The 15,438-nt window shown below is 39.6% G+C and overlaps 1 protein-coding gene across 1 annotated transcript; it reads left to right on the top strand.

Annotated features, from left to right (window-relative positions):
* The first annotated feature begins 153 nt into the window (after positions 1-153).
* Positions 154-13,855, top strand: LOC131592997 (sorting and assembly machinery component 50 homolog). The gene is made up of 15 exons (XM_058865078.1): positions 154-297; positions 1,654-1,764; positions 2,817-2,918; positions 3,363-3,450; positions 4,012-4,118; positions 6,021-6,151; positions 6,355-6,442; positions 6,904-7,032; positions 7,671-7,742; positions 8,780-8,866; positions 10,194-10,264; positions 10,660-10,727; positions 11,553-11,699; positions 12,773-12,914; positions 13,641-13,855. Exons 1-15 carry the CDS (start codon positions 277-279, stop codon positions 13,684-13,686), a joined length of 1,410 nt encoding a protein of 469 aa, XP_058721061.1. The 5' UTR covers positions 154-276; the 3' UTR covers positions 13,687-13,855.
* The last annotated feature ends 1,583 nt before the right edge of the window (positions 13,856-15,438 follow it).

Here is a 15,438-nt window from a genome sequence, read left to right as displayed (position 1 = left end):
GGTGAATCCCCCGGGGCTGGAGTGAATCCCCCGGGGCTGGAGTGAATCCCCCGAGGCTGGAGTGAATCCCCCGCGTTGGGGATGACCCCTGCGTTTGGGTGAATCCCCTTTGGGTGGGTTTGGGGACCCAGCGTTCTCCCTGGTCCCGCCCCTTCCGCCGTCCTGGCCAATGGGCGCTGGGCGGGGCCGCCTGTCATGGCCGCCCCCGTGCTGCGGCCCTGAGCGCCCTGAGCTCGCCAGAGTCGCCGAGGCCGCGCCCGCGCCGCAGCCGCCGCCATGGGCACCGTGCACGCCCGGGTGAGCGCCGGGGCCCTGGGGATCCGCCGTGACGGGACCCGCCGGGGGTGGGACCCAGGCACCCGCCCCGAGGCTCCCCGAAGGTCGCACGGGCCCGCGCTCCCCACCGCGACCTTCGGGCCGGGCACAGCACGACCGGGGCTGCGATCGGGCGCCGTGTCCCGCCTCTGCCGCTCCGAGCCCGCTGCTGCTGCCACAGTCGGGCCGGGGCAGGGAGAAGGGGTCGGAGCCCATGCCTGTGCTCGGAAGTGCCTTCCCAGCTCATTTCTAGGTGTTTTTATAGAGTCATAGATACTGACGGCTTAGAAGCGACCTTTACGGTCATTTGGTCACACGTCCCCCCTGCTGTGGGCAGGGATACCTTCCGCTGTCTCAGGTTGCTCCAAGCCCCGTCCAACCTGACCTTGGTCACTGCCAGGGATGGGGCAGCCGCAGCTCCTCTGGGCAACCTGTGCCAGGGCCTCCCCACCCTCACAAGGGAGAAAAATTTCTTAGTAAGTACAAAATTTCTTCCTAGCCTGGGTCTTTTTCACATCTTTCCTGAAGCTTTCCCAGAGCTGACCTCCCCAGAGGCGTGGGGTGGCAAGAACGAGACTGGGGAAGTGAAAACAGAATCAAAACGACCCAAACCTAACAAAACCCAAAACCAAGCAGCCGAAGAAACGCAGTGCAAAGAGCAGCGCCCCTGGTGAGAACTGGAGGCTGGAGCATTGCGTGACTTGGAGAGGGCTGAGGGGCCTCACCTGCCTGAAATCATTGTGAACAGACACACAAATCTCCAAATCCATCTACCAGTGCTTAAAGAAGAAACGCAAAGTTTCTTCATCCAAGTGTTCAGTTTTAAGGCAAAGAACAGCTGCAGGGAGCTGTCCCCAGTTAAGGCTCTGGAGTATATAAACATCATGACTAATGCAGATTGTGGTTAAAGATTTCTTGCTTGTATTCTCTGTGTCTATCTCTGGTGTGAACTGCTAGACAATATTGTGTGGATACAGAGTGTTTCACACTTGGCTGAAATTTGTGGCAGTCATAGAAGCTTCTGTCTTCCTTTAGATGGATTTTGATATTACACAGGAAGCTTGTCTTAAAAGTTAAGGCTGTTTTTTTGGAAGAGTACAGAGTGGTTTTCAGAAATCATTCAATATGGAAGCTACTTAGCTTTTGTTAAAAATTTTACCAAGCAGGTAGATGTCAAGTGTTCTGGTAATTCCTTTCATTTTAGTTCTCTTTTGCTTTTTTTTTTTTTTTTACCTTAGGATTTGATGAGTCCGCTGTTGAGAACCATGGGTTTTTCTCATTTACAAAAGGCGCAAATCCATGTATCCTATTAAATGCCGTTTTCTTTTATGCTTTCAGAGTTTGGAGCCTCTTCCAATGGCTGGGCCAGATTTTGGTGCTTTGGGAGAGGAAGCTGAGCTGGTTGAAGTTGAACCTGAGACCAAGCAGGAAATTCTTGAAAACAAAGATGTAAGTGCCTGAGCAACATTTTTTTTAATTTTTTTGTGGCGAGAAATAAACATTTGTCTTTTTTTTTTTAAACAATTGGCAGTAATAGTAGGTTGCCGTTGTCTTGCTGTTTTATTATACATGAATACATAGAGTCATACAGATATTTCTGACCGAGGTAGTATAATCTCCATAGTCTCTTTTACAAACTCTGATATAGAATCATAGAATTGTTTAGGTTGGAAAAGACCTCTAAGGTCACAGATTCTTAACTGTTAAGCCAGCACTGCCAAGTCCAGCACTAAACCACGTCCCAAGTGCCACATCTACATGGTTTTTAATCCCCTCAGCGGTGGTTACTGCCCTGGGCAGCCTGTTCCAATCCTTGACAACTATTTAAAGCAGATTTTTTTTTTACATTTACTCTTAAAATTATAATTCACTGAAAAGATTGGAAAAATAAGGGAAATGCAATCTCTGTAGCCCATTTGTTCTCTGGGTAGCGTGATAGGTGCTGTGATTTTTACAATAAAATTGTCTCAGGTGATTATCATGATGAAAGTATAAAACCTCATAATGGAAGTGATTTTCAGCTGCATTTAAAACTGCACTGCTTCTGTGGTGATGATTTTAATGGAGTTTAAATATTTGTGGCTTGTACACTTGTTTGATTTTATTCCTTTGATTCTTTGCTTATGTATAGCTGATAAAAGACATAGCAAACAGCTACAGATAGCTACATAAGTCTGTCTTATGTACTTAATACTTGTTTTCGGCAGTTGCTTCTTTGACCATACAACATTTACAATTAAAACCCCAGCAGCTGCAGTCTATCAGTGTTTCTTCTGCTACAACTATTGTTAGCTTGCTGTTAGAGATCTCTTTTCTCTCATTTTTGTGTTATGGGAACAATGTCCCAGAATCTTAGCACTGATTTCTGATAATGTAGGTTAGCAGGAATTAGCCCTAGGAATCATCAGGGTTTCTCACAATAATTCTTGTGCCTTGGTGACCTTGATCCTTGTTATTAGATGCAAATCCAGTACTTGTGTGTAAAGATTTGTTGTGTTTAGGTGGTGGTTCAGCATGTGCACTTCGATGGACTTGGAAGGACCAAAGATGACATCATCATGTACGAAATCTCTGATGTTTTCAAAGCAAAAAATCTCATTGATGTAAGTGCTGCAGTGCATAACAGACTTGCTGTTTAAAAGCTAATTAAAGCTTTTTCTCTCTTTTTACTGCTTTGGGCTACTGCCTTCAAACATGGGGCAACTCTGTCAAGAACAGGGGCCCTCTAAATAAATTGTAACTACTGGAACCTGTTTGAATAATTGTTTGAACTATTAAAGTAATTAAGAAGCAAACTAACAAAAGGTATGAAGGTTTTGAGCTGGATGCTCTGGTTTAAATTACTTCTGCAGATGCAAGTGTTAAAGTGGTTGTGTTATGTTTTGAAGGTGCACATGTGTGTCTTTATATGTAAAAATCTGTGAATATTTTACGTCTTGGCTCCTCATTGCTATTGTTAACCTCAAAGGGACTAGATTATCTTGAAAGCCCCTTCCAACCCAAATATCCTCTGATTCTATGACTGAACTACTTTTCTCATGCTGTAGGTGATGAGAAAATCTCATGAAGCTCGTGAGAAGTTGCTTCGTCTCGGAATCTTTAGGCAGGTAGACGTTCTGATTGATACCTGCCAAGGTGTGTATTCCCTCATTAATTCTCATTTTTTTATTCTCATGTATTCATACCTGTGAGTATTTATTTCCTTGTGTAATAGGCTTGACATTTTTTATGTGTGTAACTTAGTTTTGTATACCTTAAGTATAATTTTAGATGAACACCTGGGTGTGCTGTGGATACAAATGTATCTACATCAGTTATCCCTATGAAGGAAATCTATTTGCATGTGTTTGCATATATGTGGATGTGTATTTAAATATTACTTGTCCATGAGTGAATTTTCAGCACTTAAAATAATTACAGTAAGCTTTCCTTAATCCATAGCTTCAAGGAACATGTGAGGGAAAGCTTGAAAATGTGTCCTGTACTTGTATCGCACCTTGCATGAAATTATTTAAGCCATTTATCCTATGATTGAATCAAATTGTTCCCTCACATCCAAACATTCTTTCCTCAAGTCATTATAACATAGACTCGTATTATGCCTTAACTCAGTTTTCCAATAATTCAAGTAACTTTCTGTCTGCAATTATTAAAATAACTCTTTTGAGATAACATGCACTTCATTTATTTCTTTAGGAGATGATGCCCTTCCAAATGGTTTAGATGTGACCTTTGAGGTAACAGAATTGAGAAGGTTAACTGGGAGCTATAACACCATGGTTGGCAACAATGAAGGCAGCATGGTATGGATTATTTCAAATTATTAGTAATGCCTTTTGATATTCCTCTTGCTTTCAGTTTCAAGGCTAGCAAGGAATTTGGTGATCCAGTCTTAATCTAGCCTTACTAAGACTTTATCAGGCCTTTGTGTCAGGCTTTCATTCAGCAAAAGCCTATTTTGAGCTGGGGGACAATGCTGTAGCTTCCAGCTCAGCATTAGTTCTTTAAGTTTTGAAACTTCTTGAATTATTTCTTGCTACTATTGAAGATGTTTCATCATCTGGAGAGATTAGTAAAGAATTTGGCATTTTGTTTCTATGAGATATACTTGAAGTATTTTTCTTCTCAGTCAAAATGCTTTATATTTGACTTAGAAATTGTTCTTGTTTTTCACTTTTAGCTCAGTAAAAGTTATTCTGGAATGTAGAACACAAGGTTTTCATTAATTCTACAAGCTTTGGAACTTGTTTTCGTATGACTCAATTAAGGATGCATCCGATTAAAATCTTGTGTGACCAGTATTTACCAATTGCCACAGGAAGTACCAGCTGTACTGCTGGTCTATGAATGTGCTTTTACCAGGAGTGCTGCTGTGAGCAGATTTTGCTTTCAGGTGCTCATCCTGCACTCTTTTTGCCTTCTCACTTGCACAGGGCAGCTGTGCCTGGAGCTGGTGGATAAGCCAGATCAAGGGATTCATCCTTTTCCTCTTAGGGGTATTTTTAACCTGTATAAGATCGCACATGAGTCAGGTGATGTTGTTTTGCATGTGGAAGAGGAGCTGGAACTGGGTGAGTTGAGAGTTGGCAGCTCCACTCCAGGACCCAGGTGCAGGGTGTTGTGGCCTGAAGGAAACCAGCAGGGAATTCTACCTGTTGCTTCTGGTGCTGCTCAGAGCTGACTGAAAGCTGCTTGGGTTTCTCTTTTTGTGCTCAGCTTCCTCTTCTATTTGATTTTAATTTATCAAAGAAGTAAAACTTGTGAATACTCTAAAAGCATGACTTGTATACACTGATATTGGCAACACGGATTATGTTCCCTTAAGAGCTGAATACATGTATTTATTCTAATCCCTTAAATTCAGCTGAAGCTTATACATCTAGTACATCATAGTAAAAGCTTTTTCTATTTATGGCATAATAACTATCATTACAAAGTTCAGGTTACTGGTTTGCTTCCAACAGCTGTTAGACAAAGGCAGAGAGGATTTGGGAGATTTTTAGTGTTCTTTTCCAATAGAACACACAACAATAGTACAATGGCAGTGTTTGTGTTGAGAGGAAACCTTCTCCATCTTTTCTGCCAGAGGGCCAAAAGCTGCCTGAGGGATGCAAGGAATTTGTGTCAGAATAGGCGGAAGTGTTTCAGTAGTTTCTGGAGAATTGTAGAATTGTGCTGTACCACCATCAGGTCCAGTTACAAAAGGATCTTGCTCAAAACAGAACTATAGGGAGGTGGCTCCATAATGATAATTCTTCCTTGCTTTGGTTCTGATGAACCCTCCCTGAGGAGTTTTTCCTGAGGATTAGTGGGAGAGTTTGCAGTTTTAGAACAACTGCTTGTTGTGCCGAAGATTTGTTCTCCAGGGCTTTGAGACAGGCTTGGAGATTTTGCTTGAAGTAACACCAGTACTGTTGGCTCAAGTCAGAGTGCAGATTAAGTCAGCAGCTACTTAACAGCAATAAAAGTTGGATGTTTGACTGTAACTTGCGCTGTTGGCTTTTGCTGCCAGTGCAGAGAGAAAACTGAGAAAAAAGCCACATTCAGTTACAAGTATTTTTAAATAACTTCTAATTCTTGTGATGTCCTTGTCTTCAGTGTGTGATTAAGAGGCAAGACAGCAAACAATATAATATGTTATGATGTGAGGAGGTTTTTGGTTGTTTGTCTAGTGTTTTGGGTTTTTTTTAATTTATCTTCTATAGGTGCTTGGGCTCAAGTTCCCAAACCTCTTTGGACGTGCAGAAAAGGTGACCTTCCAGTTCTCCTATGGAACAAAGGAAACTTCATATGGCCTGTCCTTCTTCAAACCACGGCCTGGAAACTTTGAAAGAAAGTAGGGGATGCATTTTTCACTACTTCTTTTTTAGTGAAGGAATATAAAACAGTTAATATCTTTCATAGAGCAAGAATTGCATTTATTCTTTCCTGAGGGTCTGGTAGTGATGTAGCAGAGCTGGTTTCTTAATTTTTGTTGTTATTCAGAGCTGTACCTTAAATAGTTTCTCTTTCAAACCTGCCAGTAATGTTGTGTTTCAGTTTTTCAGTTAATGTATACAAAGTAACTGGACAGTTCCCTTGGAGCTCTCTTCGAGAAACCGACAGAGGAGTATCGACAGAATTTAATGTGAGTGTAGCACAAGTGTAACACATGCTTCATTTACATTTCAGTTGAGCTCTTGGAAATATTTGGTTTACTTTTTGAATGATTGAGTCACTCCTGCACAGGGCTGACTTCTCTTTATTTGAAAGAGGTCAGTGATATGAAAATGACAGAGGTCATGCATCTTAGACTTTTTGTTACAATTCAATCTCATTTTTTTCTTCAATTTTTTTTTAATTATCATTTCACAGAGGCAACTGGCTGCCTAGTTTACTGTATCAGCCCAATTCAAGGTATTTTTCATATGGAATGGATTAGTGTGCATCTAGCTCTCTTGACTGGAGCAGAATTAACATAACTAAAATGGAAAAGGGTTTCTATATTTCAAGAAGTTTGGGAAGAAAGCCATAGACTTAAATATAAAAAAATATTTATTTTAATTTTGTAACAATTGTTTTCATTACTTTCTCAATTCTTTATTGTAGTTTCCTGTCTGGAAGACCAATCATACACTGAAGTGGGAAGGTGTGTGGAGAGAGCTTGGTTGCCTTGCTAGAACAGCATCCTTTTCTGTTCGAGAGGAAAGTGGACACTCTCTAAAATCTTCTCTCTCTGTAAGGCTTTTTCATAATAATATTTTAAAAAACTTGACTTTGAGTCATCTCATCTTAGGAGTGATACCAAAGGAGCTTTTTGTCTTTGGAGAGATTGTGTATTCCTTCAGACATCTTTTGCTGTGTTAGGTCATTGCCGTAGAGTAATCCAGGAGGCCCAAAGGGAGAACAGGGAGTCATAGTTGACTTTTAGGCTTTGGCTTGTTCTCCCTCTGTCTCACCTGCCACCTCTTTTTGCAAAAATGCTTTGTTTTGTAGCAGACAGGAAGAGTAAATTTCCTCATCCTAAGCCTTTGGTAAACATTCCAGTTTCTGGTCACTTGCCATCTTTCACTTGCAGCTTACAAAACTGTAGGAGATAAACTCTTTGCAGATTGGTGTGTTGCAGTTGGGCTGCTGTCCTGTTTCTGGTGCATGCCATGGGCAGAAGATACAAATGTATGGATTTCATGTGGCCTGTAAATGTCAAACAAAGCCAGTCTGTAGGGATATTGCCAAATCCATGTAGCTACACTAATCTTAGCTGGTGCTGTGGTTGTCTTCCACTGATCGCACATTTTGGAAGGAAAATATCGATGTCACTCTGAGGCATTCAACAGATATGAGAACCTAACCCAAATTTTTTTTGTTCTTTTAAGCATGCCATGGTAATTGATTCCCGGAACTCCTCAATCTTGCCAAAACGAGGTGCTTTGCTGAAAATTAATCAGGTAGCTTTAAATCACTTGTGCTGTTTTTGGGGTTTATTTGTGTGTTTGAATAAGTCTTAATTTATGTAATTGAGGTTCGTGTAAAAATGTCTAAAGTTAGAAATTAATCTAAAATTGACTAGGAGACAATGAGGACTGATAATGACATTTTCTGAGTGTGCCTTTTAACATCATTTTAACATTTTAACCTTTTTTTATGGTGGAAAATTTTCATTTGTGTGCCATTAGTCAGAGAGCACATCCTCTCCATCAGCATTAAATTACTTATTACCTTAGAGACACTATCCCTGGCAGTATTACCACTACACTTTCAGTGGGTATTAATTAGCCCTTCTTTTTTAACACTGTCATGCAGAGATTGCCAGGCTGTAGTCTGGCAAAAAATTTCTGAGACTTAAAAATGAAAGACTGGGTAAAAATAACTCTCCAAGGTATATGCATGTATCATTTTGGCACAGAAAATGATTTTCCTTCTTGTTACAGTCAGAGCTTTTCTAAAAGGTAGCTTTTCTGCTGTATGGATAATAGATCAGAAACATTAATTTCTCTAGTGCTTTAGAGGCAGATTTGAAATGCTACTGGAACTAAAAGTAAGCAGCAGTGAACTGTTGTGAGTGAGAAATTCGGGGTTTAGGTATGGTGTTGTTTGTTAGATCCTGCCCCTAACACTAAGTTAGTTCAGTCACTAAATGAGAACTGGAAATAACAAATAGTGTCATGCCCTTCTTCACCACACGAAGTCTTCTTAGATCTTGGGAAATACAGTCTTGATTTTGGATGCTGAATTTTCCAGCTCCATTCTATCTTCCCTTCATTTACAAAATGGCTTGGAAAGCAATGGAAAAGAAAAAAATGCAGCTCATTCTTTCGACGTTCATGCATGCCTCAGTCCAAAATTCAGCTGCCTCACCATGCCACTGTTTCTGTATTTCTTGTAAAGGAAAACACTGCCTGTGCTGATGCAGACATGCTGAGCTTTAAGAGGAAAGAAACAAATCTAATATCTGCTGCACTTCCATAAATTTATGTCTTTGCAGGAGTTGGCTGGCTATACAGGTGGAGATGTGAGCTTTCTGAAAGAGGATTTTGAGTTTCAGTTGAATAAACAACTTCTCTGGGATTCGGTAATTTTTTTTTAAGATATTTTAGTAATTAACCTGAGGTTTTTCTGGGGCTATTAAATTTCTGTCTTATGATTATTTTTCATTATGGATTAGGAAAAGATTGTGAAAAATGGATGGAGTAGATAAGCTGATTTTGTTTTCTGGAAAATGGACTATCATTATTTTTAACTTTATGTTCCTCCTGTGCACAATCACTTGAAAAGTGGGAATTTTGGAGAAAACTTGTTTCACAGTTAACTGTGAGAATAATTTTCCTTCTAGAAGTGATCTTGGTTATGTCTGTTCCTTGTGGTCCTCCTTAGGAGAGATTTTTCAAAAACCTTGGAAGTTCTTAAAAAACTTAAACATTTTAAAACCTTCATGAATATTCTGTATAATCTTGGTTTAATTTTCTTTTTAATTGAAATGATGAATATATTACTATTTATCTTGGTATCATAGCATATAATTATTTCTTGTGTGTAAGATTATTGGGAAAAATTGGGATGATTGATTTCAACAGCACTGATTTAGTATTAGGGGGAAATAGGATTTTTAATTGAAATACTGAAAAACTGAAATAAGAATTTCAACATATCCACGAATATTTCTAGCTGCATTTAGAAAGAAGTTTTTTATCACATGGAGATCATGCAATAAATTTTTCTCAGAGCTGAATGGGGAATTAAACAGCAACTTGCATCATGAAGATTTAAAAGTCAAGGGTTACAGTAATTTGTATCCCAAAAGTATTGATAATAGATTTCACTGTCTATCAGTAATACTTGTACCTGGCACTTCTACAAGCAGTGAGCAAATTATTAAATCCATTTGTTTCAGTGCTTTGAGTTGCAAGTATTACTTTTCATAGATAAAGAGGAACTCTGTATGTGTACTTGATGTCAGTATATTGAGTTGCAGAAGATGGTTTCGTGTAATTATAAGATTAATTTACAGACAGGTAATAATTGTACATTTTTGGCAGCTGCATGTGGAACTCAGTCTCCTGTGGGTTTCAAATTGCCAGTTAAGGAATAATTGATGGCAGCAGTGCTGTCTTAATTCAAGACATGAAAATTCTCAAGACAAGAGGTGGTGGATGAGGTTGAGTTCTCCCTTAAGCTGTTGTAGCATTTGGTTCAAATGTCCTATATTCACATTTTCAAGGCATAGCACTGCATAAAAGAAAGAGGGCAGCAGCCATCAAGAGTTTCCTGAAAATCCTGTTGCGACTCCAACATAGAGGGTGTGATATCTATGGGGTGTGAGCAGCTGTAACTCTGGGAGACTGATGGGAGCTGTGCTTGCGGAATAAGTACAAATAAACAACTTGTTTTTCTCTCCAAAGGTTATTTCAACATCACTCTGGGGTGGAATGCTGGTACCTATTGGAGACAAGCCATCCAGTATAGCTGATAGGCAAGCTTTTTAAATGTTTGGGGTTTTTTTTCCTGTCAACGTGGTATATATAGAAAAATCTGCACAAAACAGTAGTAGTTCTGAGGACAATAAAATGTTTGTACTTAGCTATAATTACATGTTCATACTCAAGCTCTTTTCATATTGGGCTGGTAAAAATTTGTGATTTGCCATGTAGTAGCTCTGCCTGCCCATATTTATGGTTGCAAAATGGTTTTTACCACCTGCAAAATTCTGTAGGAGGCAGAGGTTTAGACACAAAGCCATATTGTGACTCTGCTCACTCTATAGCCAATTTTGCCTTTTAATGCTGGTGTTTAAAGATCACATTACTAAACCTGTGACAAAGTTACCTCTAAGGGAAGCATTAAATTAAATTTATCTGTATTCACTAGGTTTTACCTTGGTGGACCAACAAGTGTGCGTGGATTCAGTATGTACAGCATTGGACCCCAAAGTGAAGGTCTGGCACTTTTAAATCCCCCTCCTCTGACAATATTGTAGATATTAGTGTGTCAGAAAGTCCTTAAATTTTGTATAACCTGAAAATAGTTACACTCATTCGGTATTTTGAGAAGTGTTACAGTTTTGATCTGTTATTACAGATTAGTGCTCAATGGGATAAAGCCAGGTGGTTCTTAGTTAAGCCATGATTAATTACTAATTTTGTAAACCGTGTGTGTGTTCAGACTTGCACACTTCCAGTGTGTCATTTTAATTAGTAAGTAACCTTCAAGCTAGAGAAGTTCCCAAAACATGTTTATAGCAACAGTTTGTTTGATACAGCCTATGTTCAGGTAGCTTAGAGGAAAGATAATCTGCTCAACAGAGGTGTTTGGAGAGCCAGGAGCTTCCTCAGTTCTATTCCTTACTCTGCTGTTACCAGTGGATTCAATATCCAGTATATTTTGAAGTTAATTATTCAATTATATTAATTGCCCACTTTTAAAACCAGGGGGTGTATTGCAGAGGTGGTGAGGAGGTAATTCTGATGAACTGCCATGAGTAGCTGCATGCCTCGGGCTGTTCTGGTGATGGAAGGCAGAAAAATGCACTTTCCTTGGAAGGTTTAAAGAAATGTGGAAGTGCTGATTTTTCAAACTGAGTTTGGGTAGTGGTGAGTTTGGAGAGAGTTGGAAGGAAATGGGAAGAGTTGTAAAAGGTAGAAGTGGAACATAAACTTATGGAATGTAAAACAACTTATGGATGTGGTTTTGTACCTTTAACAAGTGTTTCTTTTAATATGTTCCACAGTAACTGCCTTTATTCCAACATTTTGCCCAAACAGGTGATTATTTGGGAGGAGAAGCCTACTGGGCTGGAGGAGTGCATCTCTACACCCCTCTCCCTTTCCGTCCTGGCCGTGGAGGGTTTGGAGATCTTTTCCGAACACATTTTTTCCTTAATGCTGGAAATCTCTGCAATCTCAACTATGGTAAGACTCAACAGAATAAAAAGCCTCTCATTTCTTCATAGAAAAGCAGAAAGGAGAATTGTTCTGAGTCTGTTCACTCTGAAGCACTTTGTGTACTGCATATATTTTAGTGCCTTTCAAAAACCTGCTGCTTTTAGCTTATATATTTGAGAGATTGCCAGCAGTTAATTTAGCTCTCTCCATAGTTTCCAGCACAACTTATAGGAAAGAGAACAAGTATTACTTGTAGGGTATGGTAGTGTCTGTGAACAGGTGATGTTTGCAGACCAGTGTGTAACTAACACTTGCTATCTTACACCATTCTGAAGGGAGAATGAAAGATGATGTTTTAGTGGAGTTCTGGTGTTCACTGGGATGAGCAAAAGAAAAAGTGATTAGAAGATGAGGGTGTGGTAGCTGGGGGCTCTTTTTCCTCCCATCCCTATCTCTATTCAGGATACATTTCAGTGTATTAATGTATGGCTTTTCAATGTGATTTCAGCCTGTTTTAGAATATAGTGATATTTGATGTCTGCCTCACTTGAGGGAAGAAAGGTGACATCCATTTGGGAGGGAGATACTTCAATCAACTTAAAAATAGCAGAGACCTATTAAATCATAGAACAGGATCCCAGAATGGTTTGGGTTGGAAGGGACCTTAAAGCTCATATTGTTCTCCCACATGTCATGGGCAGGGACACCTTTCACTATCCCAGGTTGCTCCAAGCCACATCCAGCCTGGCCTTGGACACTGCCAGGGATGGGGCAGCCACAGCTGCTCTGGGCAACCTGTGCCAGGGCCTCGCCACCCTCACATTAGGAAGAATTTCCAATCTAAACCTGCTCTCTGTCAATGTGAAGCCATTCCCCCTTGTTCTGTCAATCCAGGCCCTTGTCAGTAGTCTCTAAGTTCTCTTCAGGCACTGGAAGAGACCAATAAAGACATTGAAGTCTTTACTCATTTTCTCCTTCTTGCTGGCAGATGCCCTATAGCGGGACATAGGGACCAGCCAACAATCCAACTAAAATCACAGTATTTTTATTCTAGTTCTGCTCTCTTGCTCTGCTGCTCATCCCTTGGTGTTTGACTACAGGTGACGGTCCTAGGGCGCACTTGCAGAGGCTGGCAGAGTGCATCCGCTGGTCCTATGGCGCCGGAATAGTGCTGCGCCTGGGAAACATCGCCAGGCTGGAGCTCAACTACTGCTTCCCCATGGGAGTACAGGCTGGAGACAGGTTGGTTTAGTACACCTGTTTCTCTAGAGGTTCCTGCACTCCTGTCTGCTTTCTCAGAGAGAGTTCTGCCTTGTGGTTTTGTTTAGTCCATACCAACAGAGACATCTTGGTGATGCTTTCCAAGCCCACTTTATTCACCTTGGTTTCACAGCTGGGTTAAGACTTTGCTTCCCAAGTGCCAGAATTCGTTTATCATGAGAGTATCTGTTGAAATGTGCAAATAGCTGTGCAGAAGCTTCATTTCTTGTGGAGAAGTGATCACTCAAACCATTTGTGGAGTTTTCTTAAGCCTTCTAAATTGGATAAATACCTCATTTGATGTCTTTAATGTCTTTGCTTGAAAAATGGAAATAAGTTTATAGATAAAGAGAAAATAAGAACATTTGTTAGCAACCAATTATCCTGCATCAAGCAAATATCATAATATGCAATAAAAAAGCTTCAGGAGGCCCATTGTTGTCTGAGTATTGTGTGAAATATTCAGTCTTTCATACAGGAGTAGGATTGTGTTTCTATGGGCGATGCGAATGTATAATAACAATTTCAAAATTATGGGCTTTATTTGGAAATGTAAATGCTCCATATGGATGACAGATTGTCAAAACATTTATTTTTAAAAGCCTTTGTCAGCTAAAACCTTTGGAATTTGTTGATGGGGAGAATTAATTTTCATTTCATCAGTACCTTATATGTCACTTACACTGTTTATTGTTTGTTTCTTTTCAGGATATGTGATGGTGTTCAGTTTGGAGCAGGAATAAGATTTCTATAATACAGAAATATTTTACATCGCTAAATGAAGTTGTGCTCTAGAAATGAAATCAAGACTATAACATACTTCAAAATGGTCTTTTTTCCTTGAAATGCAGATACACAGCTGAGTGATTTACCTCTTGGACTCCACAAGAAACTGCATTAAATAATTATGCTCTAAAGGTTCATTGTACCTCTGATTCTTATCAAACATGGGAGAGTGTTTGTAGAAGTCTATCTTACAGCTTTTAGTTGTTGGGTTTTTACTTGAAGTATTAGAGTTTTGTCAGATATTGGCTCTCGGATATGGTTCGTATCATTAGAGTTTTATTGGTCTGCACAGCCTTCCCTGTTACAACCACAAGTCCTCAAAAAAGCTGTTACATGTCAAAAATGGTGCCATTCTAATGGTTCTAAATGAATCAAAATTGTTTGATTTGAATATATTTCACTATTGTAAATCACCTCTGTTTAAATGCCTCCTACAATCTGAATTGCATACTGTAAAAATTCAAGTCATCTGTCTAGCATAGTAAATACTAAAATTATAATTTTGAAACGTTGAGGGCTCTGAACTTTGACTGTTCTAATGCTCTCAGCAAAGCTGTTGATTTAGGTCTTGCAAAAGCAGCTTTTTGTAGCAGTTGCAAAAAGTTACTCCAGAATATGTGGAACTACCTGGTTTTTCTTTGTGTCTCTCTCCTGACTTGTTGAGATGGTAATTTCACTTCAAAGTTATCTCTGGCTTTGTCACTTGAGGTATATTCCAGTTTATAAAGATGAACTTATTCACTATTTTGGTCCTAACATCTTTGGAGGTAATTGCATACTGATTATTTTTATATGTATCAATCCTGTGTGGTCATGCTGAGATAGTCTTTTTTTTGTTATTAAGTGTTGGAAAGCTTAAAATCACAGTACAAAGAAGATTCTGGGGAAACAGAACAGAAATACATGAGCTGCTAAACTCCTGTTTTTTTCTGCGCAGCTAAAGACAGCTTTGGACATGCTGGTGCTCTACTTTGCTGAATATGTCAGGTCTGCCATGAAAGCTCATTTCCAATCAAGTCAGCACTCAGACCCCTCTTTTTAAAGAGAACACAGTTTTATACATTGCTTTAAGCATTGTTATGAATTGCTGTTGGTGTAATACAGTAACTAAATCTGGTTTAGTTGATAATTCTCTTAAAACGTGAAGGCTAAAATCTGGACTGCCTGGATTTGCAGAGCTCTGTTTGATTAAACATCCTTCCCTCCTTATAAAGTAGCAGCAGTAGGGTTACAGATGTTCAAAATGGTGTGATTGATGGAAGTCAGCTGTTTCAAATAGCAAAATTTGATATTAAAAAAAAAATTCAGTGTTTATCTAACAGATGCTGTAGGAAGTACATATTTAACCAAGCATTTTTGATGATTCTTTCATTGTTATGAGATAAAATATAAAACTATGTTGAGAATGTCAACAAATGTTATTAGTTTTTTCCAGCACTATCAACATTTTGACATACAAAAATATTTTTAATATGAATGTTTAGATACTAAAATACTGTTAGGGTTTTCTCCTAGGAGCTCAAAACTGTATTCTGCTGCCTTAAGAGTTCTATTTTGTGCACACTGTGTTTTACTCAAGGCTGCTCAAGTGCCATACTTTAGTATGACACCAGAGCCCAAGCTCAGCTGGCTGTTTGAGAGGACTCAGCAGTGTTCTGAGTTGAGCAGGCCTAGGGGAAGAGCCCCAGACTCAGTGTGCACACCACACAGCAGCCAGGCC

The sequence above is a fragment of the Poecile atricapillus genome, chromosome Z (assembly GCF_030490865.1).
Source record: "Poecile atricapillus isolate bPoeAtr1 chromosome Z, bPoeAtr1.hap1, whole genome shotgun sequence".
NCBI lineage: Eukaryota > Metazoa > Chordata > Aves > Passeriformes > Paridae > Poecile > Poecile atricapillus.
Note: the sequence above shows the minus strand (reverse complement) of the source record. Positions and strands in the feature narration are given on the sequence as shown.

Coding starts and splice junctions, on each gene's coding strand:
- LOC131592997 (XM_058865078.1), top strand. CDS start 277: ATGGGCACCGTGCACGCCCGG. Junction 3,451..4,011: donor TCTGATTGATACCTGCCAAG/GTGTGTATTCCC, acceptor TTATTTCTTTAG/GAGATGATGCCCTTCCAAAT. Junction 7,033..7,670: donor CTCTAAAATCTTCTCTCTCT/GTAAGGCTTTTT, acceptor TGTTCTTTTAAG/CATGCCATGGTAATTGATTC.